Below are 23,639 nucleotides of genomic sequence, written 5' to 3'. Positions count from 1 at the left end.
CATTTATAAATCACTGTGATTTCCACCTTTAGGTTGTCTTGTATTGTTAAATACTGGTTAAGCATCCGAGAACATAACAAGACATCATATACTAAATGTTGTTATTATTACCAATTTGAAATGGCCAAAAAATGTTACAGTTGCTGGACATATAATGTAAAGGAACTGTTGCTTTTAATTATGTACTCATCATTTATAACATTTCTTCTGTCTATATCAAAGTATATATTCTATGGTTTCAAATTAAGAGACAATATTATTTCCAATGTTGACTAAGATGGAATGATCGTTCTTTTGTTTTTGTGAACTTTTTATTGTATATTAGTCCAACCACCAACAATACTTACTTAAAATACTTAGAATATAGGAAAAAAGTGCATAAAAGTTTGGGTGAGAAAGTCTGGTGGTGTAAAGGTTAAATACGTCATGGTCATTATAGGTGGTTTTCGGCCATTCACAATGATGTAATTAACATTTTGATTGTGAACCCCCCTCCCCCCACGAAGAATCCAATGAGAAGTTTTTGGTTTGTGACAATTTTGCAATTCTCATAGGACAGTTAAAAGTACTGTTCAATTCCCAATATTTGTTTTCACTACATTTTAGGTGCTGTGAAAAAACAAGTTGAGTCATTACAACGTTGTCAGTCGTTGGAAGAAGTGCAGCGTTTGTACGAAACTGGTAATTACCAGGATGTTGTTGATATATTATACCCAACGCTGACACAGACGTCACTCAGTAAGAGCAAACTGAAAGAAGACTCTAGACCGGCCAGGTTGTTGTTACTTATCGAATCACTTTTACACACCAAGAATTATGAGGTATTTCACTTCATATCAGTTGCTTGTTGGGTGTGGCACGCTATAGTTTCATTTCGTAGAACATAATTTATTGAAACACTGGTCAAATATATTATGGCAGTTAACGAATTGTAACTGCCTTCACATTTTTATCAAACATATGTAATATTATCAAATAAGTGATTTTCCGTCGAACGTCTGCTGCAAAAAATCGAACGATTTGATTTTGAACTCAAATTTTTTTTATTTCGTAGCTTACATCGTCCATCCGATTTTTTACAGAAGTATAGTGCTTTTGAATACCCTTACCTCATCGAAATTGCCTCTCATCAAATGTGTACAGCACATTATTAAGCATGGAAATATTCCCCAAAATACCTTCATGTTTGTCAAATCCCACACAATGTTTGACGCCACTACGACGCTATGACTTTTGTTTGTCCTGTTTTATGTCGATTTCACGTATAACGCGTGAATCACGCAGTGAACGGAAAATGGTCAGTTAGAAAGCCAAAATGCCAAATTCAATGGGGAAAAAAGGGTCTCAGCAAACGATGTGTCCATTCCATCATATTACAGCAAATGAATATTCTGAAATAGCAGCACATTAATTATATCTTTATTTGTATAATAGTTGTGTATGGTAGGCTTGGAAAAACTTGGCATTTAATTTTATAAGTCATTTTTCAATATCGTTCCATTTTATGCAATAGAATTTCTCCCACAATGCTTTACACCTATCATATGTCTCGTAGTACTGTGTCTATATACACATGGTTTGTTGGTTTGTATTTACACTGTGTTTATATTTGTGTCATGTTTAATCACATGAATTCCCTAAATAATGAAACCAAGAGAATTTACATTGAAAACTTAGATTTTTAACCTGATAAATATGCTAAAATCATCAAAAAGATGAATGTTCTACTTTCAATCTTTTCAGTTTCAAAATTTACAGAGTTCTGAGAATCTCCTGGTACTGAGCAACCCACTTTGCTCCATACCAAACCCTACTAATCATAGTTTTTCAACTGGTTTGTGTTTACAGTTATGTGTTAGTTGTTGTTTACTGGCCCTCAATGAATCTCTACAGCAATTATCTAATGGTAGTACAATGGCAGTCAAAGAGAATTGGTTGACTACGATGACGAAGGTCTTTCAATTCCTCAATAAGTAAGTTACAAATCACATAGAAATGGTGTCGCATAATAATATTCAGTTCAAAAATAAAACAAAATGGACATGAATAATATAAAAAAAAACATGCAAAAGTATGAAATATATTATACTAAAATGTTGCTGGGAACAAATATGGTGTCAATTGGTTAATGGCTATAATATTGTATCTTTCAAGGTGTCTCTCTGTGAAGTTGAGTGTGATCAGTCAGCTGGCAAGGATTAGCGTGATTCAACTCACTAACACTGTAATACGAATTATAGAACTTGCGATGGACTCCATGGATGCTACAGACCAGCCAGTGATAAGTACTGTCTTACCATGGGTTATTCTGTACAGGCTCATTAAACAGTAAGTAGTAAAGGAAACATTATATGATAAGGGGCTGGAACTTGTGGGCTATGTTATGTCAAAGTTGAATGTTACAGTCATGTGAATTGTAAGCTCATGTACATTTCTTAGAATATGCAAATGATTGAACCTCTGAAAAATCTGGTTGTTGTTCATATCCAGCTGTTTTGCTATGACACATTCACAGAAAATTTAAGATTTCACGGTTTAATTAGTAATCTGTGTTTGTATGCAGTGAAGAAGATAGTTTCAAAGCTCAAATACAACACGATGAGCAGAAGGAAATGAAGTTGATGCCATCATCTTTAATGTTGTTATATAGGGCGCATGAATACCTTGGAGGGTGAGTAGTTACTTTTCACTGTGACTGAAGTGGCAGACTGTGTTGCATAAATCATCAATCACCTTGTGCCAGCAGAGTAACTTATGATTGAAACTGGCATTGTGTCTGACTTGTACACACACTGATAACAGTGACCATATTTTATACATATGGTTGTCAATCACTGCAAAGGCAGTTTCAGTTTAGTTCTTCTTTAGTAGTTGTAACCTTGTACTACACTGATATTCCCTCAAAATGTAGGACTGTGTGTGGGTCATGAGCACTTAACCTAATAAATTGGGAGGAAAATGTTATCACTGTTTTTGTTTTCAAAAGGTATTACAGTTTTTCCATGATGCAATGTGTGAATGAATGAATTAAACTTTTCTGCATGTGTTATTGTGTGAGATAATGAGTATATTGCATGTACATTTTATAATGAGAGAATCCATTTCAGACTGCACATACATACCTTATTATGTGTACCAGCAGATCAATCAAGTCTTGAATGTTACAAACATTTAATTTTCTGTTCAAATAGCCGTGGATGGTGTTGTAATTCAGACGGATACCTGTTGACATTCTATGTCGATGTATTGCAAGAAGAATTGAAAAACCGAGAAGACGCTCTGAGACAGGATATGTGTCTAGCTTTAGAACAATGTTTGTATTGTCTGTATGGTCACCCTAATAAAAAAGCTAAGGCCAGACATTTACAAGACCATGGAGTGGAGGAGGTTGGTGCTATCATCATTTTTGTAGTTTTGTATTCATGGATTGAAAAAAATATGAAATTTGTGCACAATAAACTCAAAAAAGGTTGTCTCTATAATATATAATATAATATAATATAATATAATATAATATAATATAATATAATATAATGTAAATTTTATTTTCCATAATTAATATGAAAGCACATAATTGGGTGGAGGGGGGGGGTCATTGATTTGCTTCCGATCAACAGAAATATGTAGTTTTAGGTATATATTTTACTGTACCAGCAATTTTTGTATTATGCATGTTGACTCTGTAGTGTTGGCGTCCAGGTTATGATATCATTTTTTTTTTTAAATAATTTTATTTTAAATAGATTACGGTAATTTTTTTTTATTCTTGCTTACAATTTATTTTCACTATTTTTGCCTAGAGGATGATTCCGTCAAAAAATAAAATCCACCAAATATACATTTTCCTCTATATTTTATATTCAACTCTCCAAAAATAAAAAAACACACAAACACCAAAAAAGTCTTTCCAGGGAAAATTTATTCCAGCTAAAATATTTTACAGAAGTATTTTCAGTATCACAATACAAGCCAACAATATTTGAAATAGGTCACTGTGCGTAGTGTATAAATTAAAAAACTGGAAAAACTAAATTCAGACACAAACAAATTAGATGAAAACTTTCTAATCTGGTGAATGCAAATGTGTTTCAGTAGCAAAAAAGACAAGTTAAATACAATGGTACTCTGTGATTGCATTAATGTAAAAAACTGGAATGGTAATGTTTTCCGAGATCTGCAAATTTTGGACAAATAATACAATAAAGGTATTCAGATTACCGGTACATGTATCTATTTAAAGTTTACAAAATGTTCGTAAATTATGGAAATCTGTTTTTCTTTCTTTTTGTAGTAGTACTTATCACAACTAATCTTTATTATATTTAATATTATTATTATTATTACATACTTTGGTAAGATATTTCTGGGGGACAACGTACAAGTATACTGTATATTCAACTGTTAGGAAAATTGGGCAAATGCACTCATAGCAAACAGGTTTTAAAATTGACCCCTTTTTGTCACTGTGCATGTACAGTAATGTTGCAACCAAGGAAAATTACCATAAATCCACAGATACATGTACACATGTATTACTTGAACATATCCATATCTTTTCTTTACTCAGGTTCCTCTAACATGGGGTAAAGCTGTATTCGTTTTTGACTATTTCAAACCGAAAACCGTTCCTGATTTTGACAGCTACAAGACAAGTTCAATGTCAGGAGAATTAGAAAGTTTATTCTTAAAAATATCGAAAGTGATTCCTGTGCAGAAAGATCCACCTGTTACCATGGATACAGTGAATGCTTACATTGAAGGCATTTCAGACAAACCACCATCGATACCTGAAGACAAACCAGTGACTTTGTAAGTGGCAATTTATTATCCTATCTGTTTTTTTACTTTTCACTTCGCTATTAAAAAGCAGAAAAAAAAACTTAAGCTGCGCTGTCTATTTTTGGCAGCTCAAAAAGCAAATAAATGGAGGATGACCTCACTCTTTCTGTGATTACAACAATATCTTGAATCAAATATAAATTGTTTGTCTTTTAGTTGTACATAAGTTATGCAAATTTATTCATACAATTATTCGATATTGACATTGTGAAATGCATGCTTGTTTTTTTTCTATTTCTAGGCATGTTGTCAAAGAGTTATTCTATCTCTTGGCTGATTACTATTTCAAAAACAAGGAGTGGGGGTGAGTTGGTATACAAAATATTTTAATCGTCATCATTATTCATCATTTCAATAAAGTTTCAACTTATCTATATCCAGTGCTTCTGGACTTACCAACATTACTGTCCTTTTAAATGGTGTTAATAAAATGTGTTTTACCGCGTATACATACAATGTATGATGTAATGGCATATAAATTTATACTTCAACATGTGGTAAGGGATTAGTGTTCTTTTATTTATTGCATTGGTTATTCACTGGTAACAATGATGCTATTCTGTCTATAACAAAGCATGACCATAAGTAGATGAACTTTGACCCATGGACTGACCCTTTCTGTATGTATTATAACCTTCCCGAGGCTGTGTCATCAATCATGTTTCCAAAACAAGCCTGTCACTATACATAATGATGTAGACTAGTCTGTGCTCACCTAGGTATCCCCATTTAAATTCACATTTCCATTCAGAAGGATTTTGGCATCAATTTTGTTTTCAATATGGCTGACTGGTGGCCATTGTAAATCCTTACTGTAATGTATTAGGAGCTTTCATGTAAAAATTCATACTATATTAAAACAGGCTATAAGCAGTCATACTTTTATTAAAGTTGCAAACATAATTTTCATTGTTGTAATCACTCAAAATCATTTGTATGCATTTTAGAGAGTACTCCTAAATTTAGAGGTGGGGGGGGGGTGATACGTTTTCTATAGGTCATACAAAGTAAGAATGCAGATTTAAAGATTGTGGTCATGTTTTGATTGTTAGTGTGTTCATACCTACTTTGTATCTGTTAGACAGACAGACAGGAGACATGTTATTTCAGGCAATATATAGCTAGGACTAACAGTCAGTTGTTAATAATTGTAAATACTGTGCAATCATTTAATTTCACTATTTTAATGCTTCTAGCAATTTCACTAGGTTTTAAGTTTACAAACCTGGCAGGGAAACAATGAGTTCTAAAGTTATTCTACTTTAGTGAATTCTACTTTTTAACCAAAAAATGGTAAAATTAAAAACAAGTCAACAATAATAAATGTATTTGCAATATCGCATTATGTGGTAGCAGCAAATGAATTATAGAGGGCGCTCTCACTTGCAAACCTGCTCTCACAAAGGTTTAACAGAAGTAATTTATGTAAATCCCAAATTATTTAACACAGTTTCAAAAAAAGTATTTCAAATATAAATCTGTCAGTAGCCCGATACTTGTTCTGTCTACCCATATCAAATATTCTAAAATAATAACATAACTAAGTTGTCACTTTTAACGCCATTGCGTTCATCAGTGACCTGACCATGTCATTTCTATGTCACACCAAATAATTTGTGTATAAAAAAAGGATTTGGTATTGATTTGATTTCTTGTTATTTTCCAGTAAAGCCATCAAGTTCTATATGCATGATATCTGTGTTTGTCCTGATCGTTTTGATAGCTGGGCAGGACAGGCATTGGCAAGAAGTAGTCGCCTTGAAGCTAAACTCAGTTCGGTAAGTTACATAACATGCTATATGTTTTTTTTTACAATTTTAAATTGTTTGCCAAATAATATAAAAAAAACATAATTTACCGGTATATAAACCAGGAAAAACTACAATATAATTTTGATTTTCTAAATTTGTCATATCATTTCATAATGTCACTCTGTGAAATTGGTGTCATGCAGTATCTGTAATCAATGTATTCATCAATAAGAAATAGCTTTTTCCAAATTTATGATCAATAAAATGATAAAAATTATAATACATCTTTATTTTATATCATTATCCATAATCAGAATGTAAAACAAATTGGCCGTTTTTTGATATTTTTAGTTGTTTAATAATGTCACAGAGATTAAAACTGAATGTAATTTTGTCTTGTAATGATTGGCTGAATTAATGTTAACTGAATAATTATGTGCATAAATTAAAGTTTGGTCTGTGTGATTTACCGGGGTATACATAATAAATTGTAATAATTTCCACTTTAATATAAAACAAAATTATAACCAGATTTCAAAATAAATTAAATGAAAATCAGTAGCCATATTATTACAGTGAATTTTTCGCTTTGTAAAATTCTAGATATGAAAATAAAATACTTTAATTCACCATTGCAAAAATGAAGATATAATTTTCGGATTCTTGTTTTTTGTTACCATGTGAAATTGTCATGTATACTTTTTTTTTCACTCTGTGTATCATAAAGACCCATACTAATAAAATATAAGGAAATTTACATGTAAATGAGGTCAAAGGTCAATGGTATCACAGTGTCAGTTTTGATATGGCAACATACACATGTGGAAATTATATTAATAGAAAAAACCCACAAATACTTGGCTGAGAGAGAATATTGCCAGAAACCGTGTGTCCTGCTGACTGAAAACTTAATCAACAAATTCAAATTGTTAAGATCTTGTATGGTATTTACATACAGTGTGATGTGAAAAATGAGGGATCTATGCAGAAGAATGCACAACTGGCGTTAAGATGCTTCCAGAGGGCGCTAGAAGTGGACCCCAGTAACTATACACTGTGGATTGAATATGGGTCTTTGGCATACACATTGCATTCACATTTCTCAAGGCAACTCAAACAGGTAGGTATTTTTGTCAACTCTAATATTAATTGGAAATTGGTGTGGGTGTATTTTAGTGATAGAAAGGCACTGTGGACAGTACTGTGAAGGCATTTATTATTCACTGAGTTTTAATTTCACTATTTTCACTGATAAGTCAAATCTGCTAAGTTGAATCTATGTGAACATGGAAAATAACAATAAAACTCATTTTTTCTTTGACAAATTTGTGAGATTAAAACACAATGATTATGCTCAAAACATCAAAATTATGGAAAATAAATGGTTCTACCATATATGGTGCTCTCCAAAGGAGTATGTTAATTTTTTAAGTAAGTTAGGCACCATATTTGGCAACTTGACTGGAATGGGGTCTCAGATCTTTCTAGACTATCAATAACCTTGATACACAAAGTAATATTATTTAATAGCATATAACCACAGTCAAAGAGTACATCATGAAATTTTTTCTTTTTAAAAAAGAATTCCTTAAAATTGAAATAAAAATCTGTAAGCATGGATGGCATGGATGATTACAACAAATTTATGTATCAATATTTTGTGATTGGCAAATGATGGGTGTGAACAGATTTAAATGCTGTGGTGGTCATCTGGTGTTGTGTTTATTATGACTACCATGTGGCTTATATAATGCGTGTCAAATTTGAATGCATGCCATGACGACAGTGACTATATAATAGTCAGTCTATAGTTATTGTCTGCATATATAGAATTCTATTCTGAGGCATGTAAAAGTTTCTGGTCCCGGTAAAAATTACAATGTTTTGGTATTAAAATTATTTAATTCCATCACAACAAGATATATGTTCAATGTTTAACATTAATTAAATAATGCTTTCAAGTCTTTAAAATGACATACAAAACAAACATTTCAAGTTTCTACAATAGGTGGCGCACTTTACCGATATACAGAATTGCAAAAAAAAATGTGTGTATTTTTAGAACAGACTATCTTTGTATTTTTAGCAAAAAACTCAGGTGTCAATGGTTTCCGAAACCATCCAGTGTCTGACAAACAAAAAGAATGAAATGCTGAGTTTGGCGAAGAAATGCTTCTTAACGGCCGATAAATGTGAAGATGACGGTGAAGCGGAAGAATGGTTAATACAATACATGTTAGGAAAAATAGCAGAGAAACAAAAAGATAAACCGCTTGGGTTCTTGGAATATTATAAAAAGGTATTTCTTAGAACTATTTGAATTTGAAAATTGTTCTAGCAAGTCTAACAGCACTAGCCTTAATGTGTGTAAAAAACACATACTTTGAGAATGTTTGAGAGATGTTGTAAAGAAGACTTCACTACAGATTTGGAAAAAAGCAGCAATATTTTGAACATTTTTTCGGTTTAAATATAACCACATAAAGATGACCAAATCTTACTGAAAAATTGTATTATATACAACTACATGTACAAAGTGACCCTGAACAAGTCTAAAATCACATAAAATGTGATGTGTAAAAACTTAGGGTCAAGTCACTTGTCAAACCTGGATATTAGCACAGCACAGGAAATGTTTTCATGAAAATAAAAATCAGAGAAAAAAGGGTAATAGATACAGCTATTGTCGCTTTAACCAACCAGCAGCATATGATTTGAACACATGACTTTGTTAACAAATACATTTTTCTCATAAGCATTTCATCATTGTTATACATCTGATGTTTGTCCATACTTTCAGGCTAGTTGCCATCTACATGATGATGAAGCTTGCTATCCAAAGAAGATACATTATCATAACCCACCTGACTTAGCCATGGAAGCTTTGGAAGTAAGTAGCAGTTTTTTATCACATGTTAAATACCTAATTTGCATAATAGTCAATTATATCTCAAATACTAATCATTGCATTCAATGAAATTTGGAACAAAAATGCTCTAGGATATCCCATAGGACTATTTAGTGTTTGGTTGAAATCTTTGTATAATAATTGTCTAATTTGCATAAATTAGTCAATTTTAAGATTTTCCATTGACAACTCATCAGATTTCATTGAAACTAGATACATACTTTGTAGGTGCTCTAGGGTAATCCATTGAAGTGATCAATTTAGGATTGAAACCGTACATATTGTTTACCTAATTTTCAACTTCTTAACAATTGCATGTCTGAATGAAATGATATCATACACATAGGTATTTCAGGTGACCTCTCTCTAATTGTTCATTTCATGATGATATCTTCAGCCACTTTTGTCCTGTACGTTTCTCAGGCATGCCTGGGCCAACTTCATTAAAACCTTTAGTTTCGTGAATTGATTCAAAATGCCCCTCTGGTTTATGTGTGGACTAAGTATGCGATTTTGTTCAATTTGAGAATGAACACTTTGTCTGAACAAAACCTTGATAAGGTGCATTTGAAGTAATACCATTAATTACCATCTATCTACATCTTTCTTTGTTTAAAAATATTATTGATAATGGTTTATTTCACTATGTTTGTTGACAGGTTTATTACCGTCTCCATGCCGCTGTATTAAAACTATTACAAGAACATGACAAAGAATATTGCATTGATTATCAGACACTGGAACGTTGTCTAATAGAGGCTGCTAACAGTCCTTTTGCTAAAGGCCTCCAAAAGTAAGTGATGGGTTTCATCAAAATGAAAAAAAACTGATTTAAATTGGTCATGAATGTAGCAATTTAAATTATGTAAGTGTCCTTTCCACTGATATCTCATAAACTACTTTGTAAAAGTTGTATGGTCATGTGACCTCATTAATATGCATAACTGTAATATCTCAAGCAATGTTGCAGATTAGGACATGCAAGTAGTGCGATAATGAAGGCATTTGAAAAGAGATATAGGGCATCAGATGACCATATATGGTCATGTGACCTAATTATTATGCATAACTGTAATGTATTAAGCACTGCTGCAGACAGTGACATGAAACCAGTGCTAGGATGAAGGCACTTGACAAGCGATAACACTATCATAGCATGTTCATATATGGTCATGTGACCTCATTATTATGCATAACTGTAATGCATTAGGCACTTCTGACTTGCAATCAGTGCTATAATGAGATATGATGACTATATATATTCTAATAGTAAATGCAGTATTTCTTATTTGTACTACATGCCTCCAATATCACTCAGCACATGGGAGATCTTTCTAAGCTTTCTTTAATTTCATTTATAATCTTCTTAAAGTCTTTGACTTGATTTATTTAATCAATTTCACTTTCTCTAAGGGCATATGTATCACCATGGTAACACTCTTTTCTTCATTTTAGGGAAAGTGATAGTAGTAGTTTGCATTCTATCCAGGACTCCAGCAAACCGACATACACTGCCACGCCCATGGACCATGATTACGTATTGAGTCATACCAAAACAAAATTGAACATTTCTGAGTCCAGTCAAAGCAATAAACAACATGTCATTGCTGAGTCCAGCCAAGGCGATAAACAACAGACTGTTTCGGAGATCAGCCAAGGTGAGAAACAACATGCTGTCTCAGAAATCGGCCAAGGCGATAAACAACATGTTGTCTCTGAGATCGGCCAAGGTGAGAAACAACAGGCTGTCTCGGAGATCAGCCAAAGCGATAAACAACATGCTGTCTCTGAGATCGGACAAGGCGATAAACAACAAACAAAACATGAAGACAAACCACAGATGGACGAACAACAAATGCTGAACCAGTGTGGCGAACTGTTGCTGCAGCTGAGTGAACTGCAGCAGCCGGAAACGGAAGTGTTTCGGAATTTGGAATCACTTCTGGAAGAGACAAAGAAAGAACAACAGGATGAATTAACTCATCAACCAGAGAAAGAAACACATTCATTGCAGCAATCAGATACCCAGTCCCAGGGAATTAAACAGTCAGACAAGCAGTTTCCACAAGGACCACATGCAGAACAACCGATGGAGCAATCTGAGGATGGTGATATTGCATTGTGGAAAGATAATGAACAATTTATAGAACAAATGAAAAATAAAACAGAACCACAAATCCAGTCAATGCTTGAACTTGAAGAACTTGTACTGGTGCTCTCTGATAGTAGCAGTGACATTGATGGAAAATTGGGCAGTGCCCCTCCCCCTCCCCCTCCCCCTGCTGCTAGTAGTGCTGGGTCACCCAAGACTGCCAACACTTCCAAACCAACCAAGACTGATAAAGGCATTACACCTGGTGATGAAGAAAAACGCCTGAAATTAGTCAATCTTTGTATAGAGGCTATGAAACTCTGTCTTACACGGTTCCCGCAACACTACAAGTCCCTTTACAGATTGTCAAGATTCTATCTGTATGCAGAAACACATAAAGTACGTCTTTGATGAATTGCTTTTTTATTTTCGCACAAACTCACTTAGCGTCGTACAAGTGGAGTCTATTGGTGTTAGTTGTATTTTAATGTGAGAGGGTCGTCACATGCGCATGCGCTGGAATTGAGAACCAATCAACAATAACAACACATGCTAAAAATGCAAAGGCTTGTGGGTAGACACTTGTTTGTAAACAATGACCTGCTATGGCCATCTGACGCATGCGTAGGTGTCAACTCTTCTGCTTTAACCATGTTGAACATCACATCTCGCCAATATTTTGGTACAACACTTTGCACATTTTTACATATTTTTTCTTGAATTTAAATTTTGGACCAAGTAAAAGCAATTATTCACATTCTCTACAGGTCTTTTATTGCATATAAACTAAATTAAGGTAGAAGCCTACTCATAAATGAAAATACCCAGAATTAATTCATTTTGCAATAAATTGTACTTCAGAGTAATATAAGGATATTTTGTCATTATTATAACATTTTTACCATAAGTTTCTATTTAAAAAAATTTGGTTTTAGAAATTGTCAAAAAAAATGCAATTTTTTGTGTTCTATGGAAATGTTCTTAAAACAGCAATTTCTTGATAAATATTAAGACAAGTTTCCCTAAAAAATGTAACTGTAACACACTATTAAAATAATGCTATTTCATTGTGCCATGGGACAATAGCTCCATGATTGTACATAATAAACCAATGAACATTGTCATGCAATTTATGACCAACTTTCTCAAAAATTATATTTACCTTTAGTGGGTTTATTTCGTGAAAATTACAAAAATATTAGATGTGCTCAATGGGCAATTGTTGGAGATATATCTGTAAACGAAATAAGTAGAAAACTTGTGTACTGTCATGCAAGGCAGAATTGCAACAGCTGTTCCCCTCTTGTATCTTAAATGCTCATTTCAGCTGAACCAGATAACAAACTTGGGATAACCATGTTAATACTTGCTTTAACCTACCACATCACAGTATTATGTAGTGTTGTGTATTTTTTTTTATTCAGAACATTCAGTGGAGTCGAGATCTCTTGATGGGAACCAGTTATCTGCCCTGGTATCAATACAAACACATGCCTGCTCAGGGCCTCTTTGCTGAACGCAATAAAAGCAATTTCTTCAATGGAATATGGAGAATACCTGTAGAAGAAATTGATAGGTAAGAATATGTTTATACCTAATTGTTTATGTCACGGCAATCTACCCCCAAAAAAGAATAAGGGAGAAGAAACAAAAACAAATACAAGACTAGATGAATAATTTATCCAGTTCATTTGCATTTAGCCGTTTCACCACCAGTTCCCTCTTTTCATCACAAAATAGTCCTGTTTATAGTCTGCACTTTCCTTCAAAAGATTGGGACGAAAATAGCCAAATTTATTAGGTAAAAACTAAAAATTTTTATAAACTTATTATTTGTAAACTAAATTTTACAGTCAAGACTTCTCTGGTCACATCTTTCTTGATTACCGAGTACCAGTTAATTAGCTATAGATATGTTGTTTGCCATGGTGTTCATCTTCTCGATAAAAATGTTTATGAATGAGTGGCTATGAATCATGGCTTTTAACTTTTGTTGTTTCTTCTAGACCTGGCAGTTTCCCTTCTCACATGCACCGTTCTGTCACGTTATTACTGGAGGTGTTGTTGAAAAATAAGGATTACAAAGCTTTGTTTCAAGTTTCCTCACAGTTACAGAGAACCCCAGACCAAGGAAAGTAAGTATGAGCTCCAGTAATGAGATAAGGATATAGGGGGCAGAGGGGGGTGGGGTATGTCACAGAATGTTCTATGTTGCTCGGACGTGCATACCTGTACCATGCTGTTATGTGGCCTCTGAGCAAGCTGCTGAGAAGCACCTGTCATAGAGCCGGTGAAAACAGCTAAATTTAAGAAAACAGAACAACTATGAGGTTGCATGTGTAAAGGTTGTCTTTTTAATACTGTTAAGGAGAGTCTCAACAACTAGCCCAAAATACAGTTTTTTGAGAGCTTTCCTCATATACAGCGTATCAAATTTATTATTTACAGGAAATACCTTCGTGATGTGGACCGAATACTTCTAGCAAAAGTTGCCTACGATAACGTACTGGCTGTGATCAAAGGGAAGTTGGAGAGGATGGACAAAGTCAACCACTGTGAGGACGAAGCGCTTCAGTTATTATTAGAGTCATATAGAGTATGGCAATATGGATCGGCGAAACTACAAACACAGATGGATACCGCTAACAGGGTTTTAGGATTGGCATATACAGTATACAAAAGAAACCAGGTATGTGCTACATCAATATACGATCAATCTCAGCAAACACCTCTGTATAACGACCACCTTCCCACAGTAACAACATTAAGGCAGTTCCAAGGCATAATGTATGTGTGTATAAAGACCACCTGACTTGTGTGACCAACCCTTCAGCAATTTTTTTTCCTTTAATGTTTATTTAATTTCCTAAAATCAAACATATTTGATTTTGAACTACTTAAGTAAATGTGTTTACATTACCATCTGATTATTTTCTAGACAAATATTTTGTCAAATGTATGAGTTGGTGATCCCTAACAAAATAATCCAACATTATGGAAATCACTTGGATTTTTGTTTTAATAATCAATTTAATTCAATCTGTAAAATTTGATAATAGAGCTTGGCCAATTAACAAGCTGCTGACCAATAAGATGGCGGCTTTTTATCCAATGTTTTGATTCAATCCAACCCTTCTGATTCTATCAAGGCATACAGTTAGCATTTAGACAATTTTCTAATTTTTATATGTATTTTTTTTTTGTTTTACTTGCTGTTATTAAGTTTGTTGTTAAATCGTATCCCAGTCGCCCTAGTTACTGGATAAGGTGGCCGAAATATGATATATACAAAAATTAATAAAGACAAAATCAAATAAAAAAAAAATAACAATAAAATATATAAATTAAAATAAAATAAAATGGAGCCTATTCCTACTTCAGATTGGTGTTTAGACTCAAATTTACAACTTTTCAGAATTTTGACTACCTGTATACAGTAATCTCAGAGTTGAATTTCAAAATAAATCCTGCTTTTCAGCTATGTCATCATAAATTTATAATGACAGTGTTATCATGACTTTGGATATGTGTTGGTTAGTCTTACTCAACATCAACAAATTGAATATATGGCTGTTAAAATACCATGCACAATTATCAATATCAAAAATTGATCAAAGCCAAAGTATTGACTGGTCATTGATGGTTGCAGGATCCTAAATAAAGCATATATTATGTACGACTATAATTTAGATAATCTATGTAGTGTACATGATGTAGGCACCAGTCAAGAGAAAGGTGGAATGTATATTCTGATGACAGTGTTCCATTTAACATCATGAAAAGATTTGTACTAAATTACTCTTCTTCGATATGTTTTGTTGTAGTTATCAGATAGTAGTTCTCCTTTGGAGCAAGCTATAAGATACTGTTCTGGATACAGTTCGCTGCATAGACAGCCACAGGTGAGTAGGATTCAAACGGTTGTGGAAAAAAAAATAAAGTCAATGAAACTTTCAGATGTCTCTCATGAAATGAAATTATATTTACATTTGTCGTTAATTTTAAAAGCAAGATTTTAATTGAAAATGAAATGCAAGCCATAGTTTTGTCATTGTGATCAATAAGAAGGCAGCTTTTGATCCAATTTTTTATTCAATCCATCACATAGAAGTCTTTGTGAAATATGAATTTGTCTCACAATAAGCCGGTCATGGTAATTCTGCATTGGACCAATATATATATACCCAATCATAAGCCCCTCCCATCTGTTTATAGACATTTAACAAGTTGAGGGCATCCCAAGTATAGGCCCAGGGTGTTTTTACCGGGTGTTGATGACATTTATTAAAATATGCATGTAAAAAGTGTATTTCATTACATAAAAATCGTGATTGGTACGGTAGTTGGGTTGCTGCTTTTACGAAAAAAACTCGCATTAACTTCAGAGTGCTTGGCGGGGAACACACAGAACATATTTCGAACCTTTTCTATTCTGTTATTGACTCAGGATGAACCCTGATGTTGCATTACTGAAGTAATTCATATTTCTTTTGAGTAGTAGTTTTCAAAACACCAAAAATGTGATTGTCAAGTCGTGAAACCTGGTCAGAGGTTTTACTTTTCCGAATAATCATGTCCATTGAGACTATCATGAATGGGGTGTAAACAAGCAAACTATTCTTCGACATGACTTGTTGGCGACTGTGAAAGGTCTACCTTTTGAAAATTGCGAAACAACAGCATTTTTGTCAAAATCAGTGTTAACAGATTGTTACGTGGTGGTAATTCACTTCCGTATTGCGTTGAAAAAATTACTTTGTCAGTAATCGGAAAACTTGTTTGTTTCTTCATTGTAAAAAGTGTCATGGAAATCAATGACGACTCGTTTCGTATTTGTTTCTTCAAAAAGATGAAATATTTCTCCAAGACTTGGCGCTGTGAACGAAAGATGTAATTTTGGATACTTTTTCGTGGGTGGGAAGATGGTTATAATTTTAAACCCCCCAAACAAATTATCTTTTCTGAAGTGGTCCTCCAGTATAAGCCCACACCCTAATTTTCCTGATTTTACATGTTTAGGCCCCTGGGCTTATGATTGTGGATATGAATATACACATGCAATCTATTCACACGACCACCTTGGCGCACTCGCTCATCGTACTGCTTGTTTCTGATGAATTAAGGTATGTTAATTTCATGAAATGTACACTTCTAAAATGTTTGCAATTGTCATGTCATATCTTCACAGACTCCAACATACGGCGATTTTAGTTTGCATTTTCCAACCAAAGCCACAGGGAAGGAAGATGCGGATGTGTCCTCGCAGAAGAAATCGGATCAATTGGTAACACCCTCAGATGAACCCAAGTCTAATAAAAGGAAACTGGAAGCCATCGATATTGTTGCTGCACTAGAGTCAAGCTCGAGTAAGAAAAGTCAGGATGTTGTAATGAAGACTCCAGAGAAGACGAGCTCTAGGAGTCCCACATTCTCCTCATCACCAGGCTTGAAATTGTTACAAAAAGCTGCTACTTCATTTCAAGAGAGTTTCATAGCTAGTCAGGCTTTAGCAAAAAGTTTGAGTCCTGTGAAATTGACACCCAGTCCAACATTAACTTCAGCTCAAGTCCTTACCACCATTCCAACAGTTACTACTAGCCAAAGTAAAGTTTCGTCTCTTGCCGATAGCAAGAAGGAACAGGGCGCTTTGTCTAGTCAATCCAAGCACTCATTGAGCGTACCTATTACAACCACAGATTCAGCAAAACCCCCATCTAACACTACACCTGATGTCCAATCTCCAAGCTCTGGATATAGTGCCTTGCTTTCTGAAGTGTTGTCCTTGACCAACATTCCTTGTAGTAGCGACATTACCCCTGCATCGACAACATCCCAAATAATTGATTCAAGTTTGCCAGAGTTTAAGGGACCCCCAAGTGTTGTCAGTGCTCCACCAATGAAGGCTCTCCCTGGTGGACATGTCAGTACTTCAAAATTGGGTTCCCCTAGTGCTGCGGTTAATGTTCTACCTGACCACAAAGCTGGCAGTGCCATTATGCCTCCATACAATCCTAGACCCTACACCTCGGCCTTTACAGCTTCTGAGGAGTATAGACCCCCTAGCACTACTGTTATTGTTTCACCAGCATCTTCCAGTGATGCTGCGAGCATTTTGCAAGCCCATGGACCCCTAAGCTCATCAGTGAGTCCAAGTAGACCCCCTAGTCAAAGCAGAATGGCCCAAGCTTCTCCTAGTAAAGTTGGTTTCGCTGGGCTTTCAGCCAAACAGCTGTCAGGGATAGCTGAGAGTCGAGACTTTGGCTCCTTGGTAAATCAGCTTGTTGAAAACCTTGTTGGGAAAAACACTCAGGAGAAGTTTGGTACAATTGAAGAAAAGTTGGGGGAACATTCCATTCCATCAGAGAAACCAAAGGAAAAAATGTTGTCATGGGATGCATCAAGTAGTAGTAGTAGTAGTGGTAGTAGCAGTAGTAGTAGCAGTAGTAGCGGTAGTAGTCTTGAATCAGAAGATGAGGGAGACGATGAAGAGAGTGAAAGTGATTCAGAATATGATGAGAATGACGATGATGATGAGAGTGATTCTGATAGCGATTGCTTTGATGCCAAGGTACAGAAGTTACTACAATCAGCACCCCCAGCACCTGGACCCAATTACATGTAGTACAATTAATTGAGGGTGATGAGCGTGCTGGAATTTGATTGGGTGTGTGCTGTTATGAGATGTCTGTGTTTCGGTTTAACATAGGGTTGTGGGGTGGATTTTCTAAAAAATAAAACTTGATTTATTACGATATAATTTTGCTCAGCACTAGTACCAGTATAACATTTGATGATGATTAATTTTGATCTCACAGTAAGCATTGATAGAGTAGTACAACTTGCTTTACATTGTACCGACTCCCAGAGTAATATGTAGTTCAATATACATATGGAATTAAAATTACATATTTTACATATATACAGTACTCCATGTGCACAAATAACTCTGAAGCTCAATTTTCTTTTCTGATGTGTCTTGTATGTTCTGTACAAAACAAATCCATGTTGGATCCCGCAGTTTTGAATTCTGCTTTCAAAGTAAATAAATCTATTTGAAGTGTATAAATATTTGCGAAAACCAATCTGATTAAAATCTGATGTAGCTATAGGCTACAATTTTTTTTCATATACGAATATTTGCGGTTGTTTTATACATTGTATTGTATCATATCTTAATTATTAGTTTACAAGACCAGGATACGATAAAAAAAAAAATTCTATACCTACATCAGATTTTAATCAGATTGCCAAAAAACATGCTACCATGTGTTTGCCTCTTACGATACCCTACATATTACACAAGCACTTCTAACAAAACAGCTGAAATATTTTTTACCCCCGTCACGGGATATGGCTCAGTTTGATCACTTTTCGTATCAAAAATGTCAAATGTGGGGGCATGAACTCTTTGCAAAAAACATGCATGTACATGATATGAAGCAGAAAATACTAAGAATTCAGACAACTCTGTTGATAAAAAAAAAAAAAATTTATTCATCTTAGTAGAATACAAGACTACATTACATTTTAAAAGATTTCTGTTTTCACAATAAAAATGATTGAAAATTAAATTTTTGTTTTGAATCCTTATTGAGCTACTGGAATAAAAAAAATTTCTTCACATTTTTTTGTAGAACATCTATGGTGTTGTTTCTCTAATTTTACTTTTTTTTTTCAAAAATATCCAGTTTAAGATAACTGGAAGGTTATTTTCATTTATTAATTGTACATGCAGGACTTGTCGTCACACAAAGACTATCGTACTAATTTTTGTGCTAGCTAAGGCTACCTGATTTCAAATGTATATGTATTATCAGTAGCAAAAATGAATTACTAGAAATTTACAAAAAAATTAAACTTTATTTCAACCAGTATGAGTTCAAAGTAATTGAGCAATATCACATTATTTGTGTTCACACTTGTGTTCCTGCTAAACATAATGGACTACTCAATATTACCAGCTCTTATTATCAACTCGTAAAATAGGTAACCCACCAGTTTTTCAAGAAATGTTAATTCTGAGCCCTGATTGTAATATAAACTTGTACATGAGCCTTCACCATAATTACTGGTAAAGCAAATACATCTTTATGATTTCCAAAAATTGGGATTTTGTTGAATTCTTCTTTGAAAATTTGAAAACCATGTTTGTAATATACTAGCTGGGATGAATGTCTCGTTGGGCTGCGGCGACATCTGGGACTGAGAAATGGCAAATGAGGAAGCATAGTTGTAAAAGTTTTCCAACATCTTGGACGTGAACTGTGTGAAAGAATCCAATGATGAAACCTGTTGGATAAAATAAAGTAAAATTTTACCTTCACTTAAGAGGCATCCTGATAGATCTAAGCAATATCTAAATAAATACCGTACTGTTATTATACATCTGTTACAGCGCCCCGTAATCTTGCTGTATTTTATGGGATATTTTCATCCTACCATATAAGGAAATGCGAATTCCAAATATGGAATGAATGAAGTTTGACCAGACTCCACACAAAAGTTTGCTGATTCTGTTCTAAACATTTTGAATTTCGGCATTCCCATGATATATCCTTGGAAGGAAAAGATGTATAATAATAAGGTTATTATGAGAATACCAAAAAGTATGCACTCAGACAGTACGCCAGTTTGTCGATACTCCCACTGTACTGTCTTCGTGCATACTTCAAGGTATCCTCGTAATAACCTCATATTATTATACATCTGACGCCATAAATTACAGCGTGCCAACATTTTACAGTGTATTTTCATCCTACCATATTAGGAAATGCGAATTCCAAATATGAAATGATTATGCGCATAAACGTCCTCCAATAATAAAAACAAACATGGCTGCCACCAGGTGGTTTGACTGGTCTCCATAAAAAAAAGTTTGCTGATTCTGTTCTAAACTTCTTGGATTTCAGCATTCCCATGATGTATCCTTGGAAGAAAAGATGTATAATAAAAAGGTATTACGAGGATACCTCACAGTACGCCCTCGCATTGACCGACGCGCATACTTCTGCTGTACTGTTTTTGTACATACTTTGGGATATCCTCGTAATAACCTCATAGTACCTAGACTAGTACTGTGCATATATAGAGCATGGCTGATGCAGAATTCCCATTGCATATAATAGGAAAAACTACCACCTCATTTAAAACACTAAATAGTCAATTTATTTTAATAACAATATGCATCGTGTCGATGACAGTATATCATGCTGTCAACAATTCAACGCAACATCCTAAAAAATTGGGGGCACAACAATTTTCCAAGTTTTCATACTTTGAAAGCAGTCATTGGGAGATTTCATGGTTTCATGAAAATAAAATAGTTTACAATATAAATGTAGAATGGCAAAAACTCACTTGTGTACCAGCAGCGGGAGTCTGTTGTACAATAGTTGCGAGAGGTTCAACTGCAATACCAATCTGAGATATTGTGTTACTTTGAAAGGACTGCTGCGCTGCCATCATACCAAATGGACCAGAGCTTAAAAGGTCATCTATAATACACAAATTTTAAGATGTGACAACTACAGAATAGATCTACAAGTAATTATTAATGTATTTGGTAAGGACAAATAACAATATGGCTGCCAGTCGGCCATTTAAATTCATAGCAACATAATGACATGCATGTGTGGAGTTCATACCAAGTATCAATTAAATCAGCCTGGAAATACCTGACATGTTCAAATTTGTTTTCCCCATTCAGACAAAGTTGAAAATTGGTGCCATATGGATCGACCTCTACTAACAGTGTTGATGTTTGATAAGGTACATATACACTGTATCCTATTTGCTCTATCAGTAGCACATGCGCTTACATAAATTGCAGACATACTCTATGGTCAAAATAACTAATACTTTAATGATTCAGCAAATATGGTTTTTATTTTTTATGCTCTTCTATTGGCAATGCACTTCTAATAGAGCAAGTATGCAGTATTCTAATGCTGACCAGAACAGATGCACTAAATGTGGGTCCTGGGGAGCAGATCCTCTGGCAACCATAAAATTCTGATTCACATGTGGCCACAGTCTTCAACTGTGACCCGTCTGATAGTAATTTTGGCCCCAAGGAAGCCATAGAATGCTTCATTTTAACTTAGAATTATCAAAAACTGCACACCCTGGTTGGGAGAACCAGATCTCCCCACTTGTTGGCGCCGCTAAATTGCAGTGCTACCTCTTGCAGTTTTTTTCTAGAAAAACCCCTGTGTCCGTAAATACAAAGTTAACTGTGACAACGTACTGTTCATCTAGTAGCATCTCGCACATCACAATTGTGTTACAGTTAAGTTACAGCCATGTAGAACGATGAGCTGAAAATTTAACAATGCTACAATTAATCTCTTACTTACCTGGTTTGATTTTTGTGATTTTGAAAATAGCACTTGGTTTTTGGTTTGAGATGTGCCCTAACAACTGCCACTGTGGTCCCTCGGGGCTCGGCCAGCTGAAATGTACCGACCCTCCCATGCCATCCGGGAAAGGTATAGTACCCAGTAGGAATATCACCACATGGTTTAGATTCTCTGGGTTTTCTATGTTGAAAATGAAATGAGTTTCATCTATCTGTTGAGCCTGTGCTTGAATCTACAAGAGAATATAGTATTAAATGTAATCTCTTGTCAGCAGCTTTGGCAATGTTTGTATTTCATGGTGAAAATATATCCAGACAATGCTAGAAGAATACAGTTCTTGACTGGTTTTATGAAAATTGTGGAAATACTCCTATTAACCAAAAACATTATGGTTTGTGTTAATAGTAGATTTATTTTAAAAAATGGGCCAAATATAATACAAATTCTGAGTAATATTTCCATAGAACACAATGAGATAATTGATTTATTTTAAGTGTTTGATTGTGAAAAGTGAATGACCTGACCCAATTTCTAATGAGTGCTGCTATTGCGACAACCATGGAAGGTACCTTCCATGTGACAACAAATAAGAATAAAATCTAGGTCGTTATCCTAATAATGTTATCCTACTAATGCAATTAAATTATTATTATGGCAAATACAATTTCCCAAAACAAAAGGTAATGGAAAATAAGGTAGTTGCATCACTATGATCGCACCCTAAATCAGGTTCAGTCATAGAAAGCATTTTAACACGCGACCACATATGTGACGCCAACCTTCTGCAGGTTTATCAGTCACTTGCAGGGATTGTTTTTTAAACAAGGGAACAGGGGGGCATCACCCTCATGCCATGGCCATGCACCCCCTTACCCTGGGGAGCAGATCCTCTGGCAACCATAAAATTCTGGTTGACAAGGGATCACATGTGGCCACAGTCTTCAACTGTGACTTGTCTGATAGTAATTTTGGCCCCAAGGAAGCCATGAAAAGCACTTTTGGGCGTTAAATTTATTTTCTGTGATCATACAACGACTAAGATTCGTACTAGAATATATTTCAAGTGTAATATAAGCCATAAAATAGTAGGCATTTCACAGATAGAATTATCAAAAACTCCACACCCTGGTAGGGAGAACTCTATCTCCCCCCCCCCCCACTTGGTGGCGCCGCTGAATTGCAGTGCTCCCTCTTGCATTTTTTTCTAGAGAAACCCCTGACTTGTGCAGTTTTTTTTCCAATTTTTTGTTTAGTAAAGGTGAAAAAATAAAAGGAATTCAAATGAGTAATGAATGGAAATTTGAATATGGAATTTTCAACCTCCCGTTTTTTCCAACTTTCAAATCAACGTGTTCTGTCATCGTCAATTCATTGATTAGTGAACTGTGGATATTTTTTTTGCCGTTTCGAAACTGTGAAATATTCACTTACCAATCGCCCAGCCACAATGCAACCAAACATGTCTGCATATAATGACTATCGAGCAGAGCGAGAGTCATACTATTGACTTTATGTCACTTCCGGGTTCTCGCTACGTCAACTCTGTCCTTTGAACTCCAACCTGAGGTCACGTAGTGATACGTCGCGTGGCATCGACAATTTTTCGGCGATTAACATTACTTTGATGTTAACAACATAGTCAAAAATGTGTTATACATCATTTTTTTCAAATTGATAGTGATTCCAATCTT

General features: G+C 34.6%; 2 protein-coding genes across 2 annotated transcripts in view; one reads left to right on the top strand and one right to left on the bottom strand.

Annotated features, from left to right (window-relative positions):
- LOC102803438 (calcineurin-binding protein cabin-1-like) overlaps positions 1–19,694 on the top strand; it is a 37,195-nt gene extending 17,501 nt beyond the window's left edge. The window contains exons 21-38 of the mRNA XM_085501433.1: positions 607–821; positions 1,849–1,973; positions 2,155–2,328; positions 2,564–2,671; positions 3,192–3,387; positions 4,568–4,809; positions 5,081–5,143; positions 6,506–6,617; positions 7,549–7,710; positions 8,677–8,889; positions 9,391–9,480; positions 10,158–10,291; positions 10,954–11,989; positions 13,015–13,166; positions 13,597–13,725; positions 14,039–14,279; positions 15,415–15,492; positions 16,779–19,694. Coding sequence (XP_085357559.1) covers positions 607–821; positions 1,849–1,973; positions 2,155–2,328; positions 2,564–2,671; positions 3,192–3,387; positions 4,568–4,809; positions 5,081–5,143; positions 6,506–6,617; positions 7,549–7,710; positions 8,677–8,889; positions 9,391–9,480; positions 10,158–10,291; positions 10,954–11,989; positions 13,015–13,166; positions 13,597–13,725; positions 14,039–14,279; positions 15,415–15,492; positions 16,779–18,212 — 4,904 coding nt within the window. The 3' untranslated portion in view covers positions 18,213–19,694. The remainder of the gene's footprint in view (positions 1–606; positions 822–1,848; positions 1,974–2,154; positions 2,329–2,563; positions 2,672–3,191; positions 3,388–4,567; positions 4,810–5,080; positions 5,144–6,505; positions 6,618–7,548; positions 7,711–8,676; positions 8,890–9,390; positions 9,481–10,157; positions 10,292–10,953; positions 11,990–13,014; positions 13,167–13,596; positions 13,726–14,038; positions 14,280–15,414; positions 15,493–16,778) is intronic.
- LOC102802180 (protein Hikeshi-like) lies at positions 19,431–23,506 on the bottom strand. The gene is made up of 4 exons (XM_085501437.1): positions 23,380–23,506; positions 21,946–22,180; positions 20,948–21,084; positions 19,431–19,879 (listed from the first exon to the last, which is right to left on the bottom strand). The coding sequence occupies exons 1-4, from the start codon at positions 23,407–23,409 to the stop codon at positions 19,679–19,681; spliced, it is 603 nt and encodes a 200-aa protein (XP_085357563.1). The 5' UTR covers positions 23,410–23,506; the 3' UTR covers positions 19,431–19,678.
- Positions 23,507–23,639: the final 133 nt, after the last annotated feature.

The sequence above is a fragment of the Saccoglossus kowalevskii genome, chromosome 7 (genome assembly GCF_978046115.1).
Source record: "Saccoglossus kowalevskii chromosome 7, keSacKowa6.1, whole genome shotgun sequence".
Taxonomy (NCBI): domain Eukaryota; kingdom Metazoa; phylum Hemichordata; class Enteropneusta; family Harrimaniidae; genus Saccoglossus; species Saccoglossus kowalevskii.
Note: the sequence above shows the minus strand (reverse complement) of the source record. Positions and strands in the feature narration are given on the sequence as shown.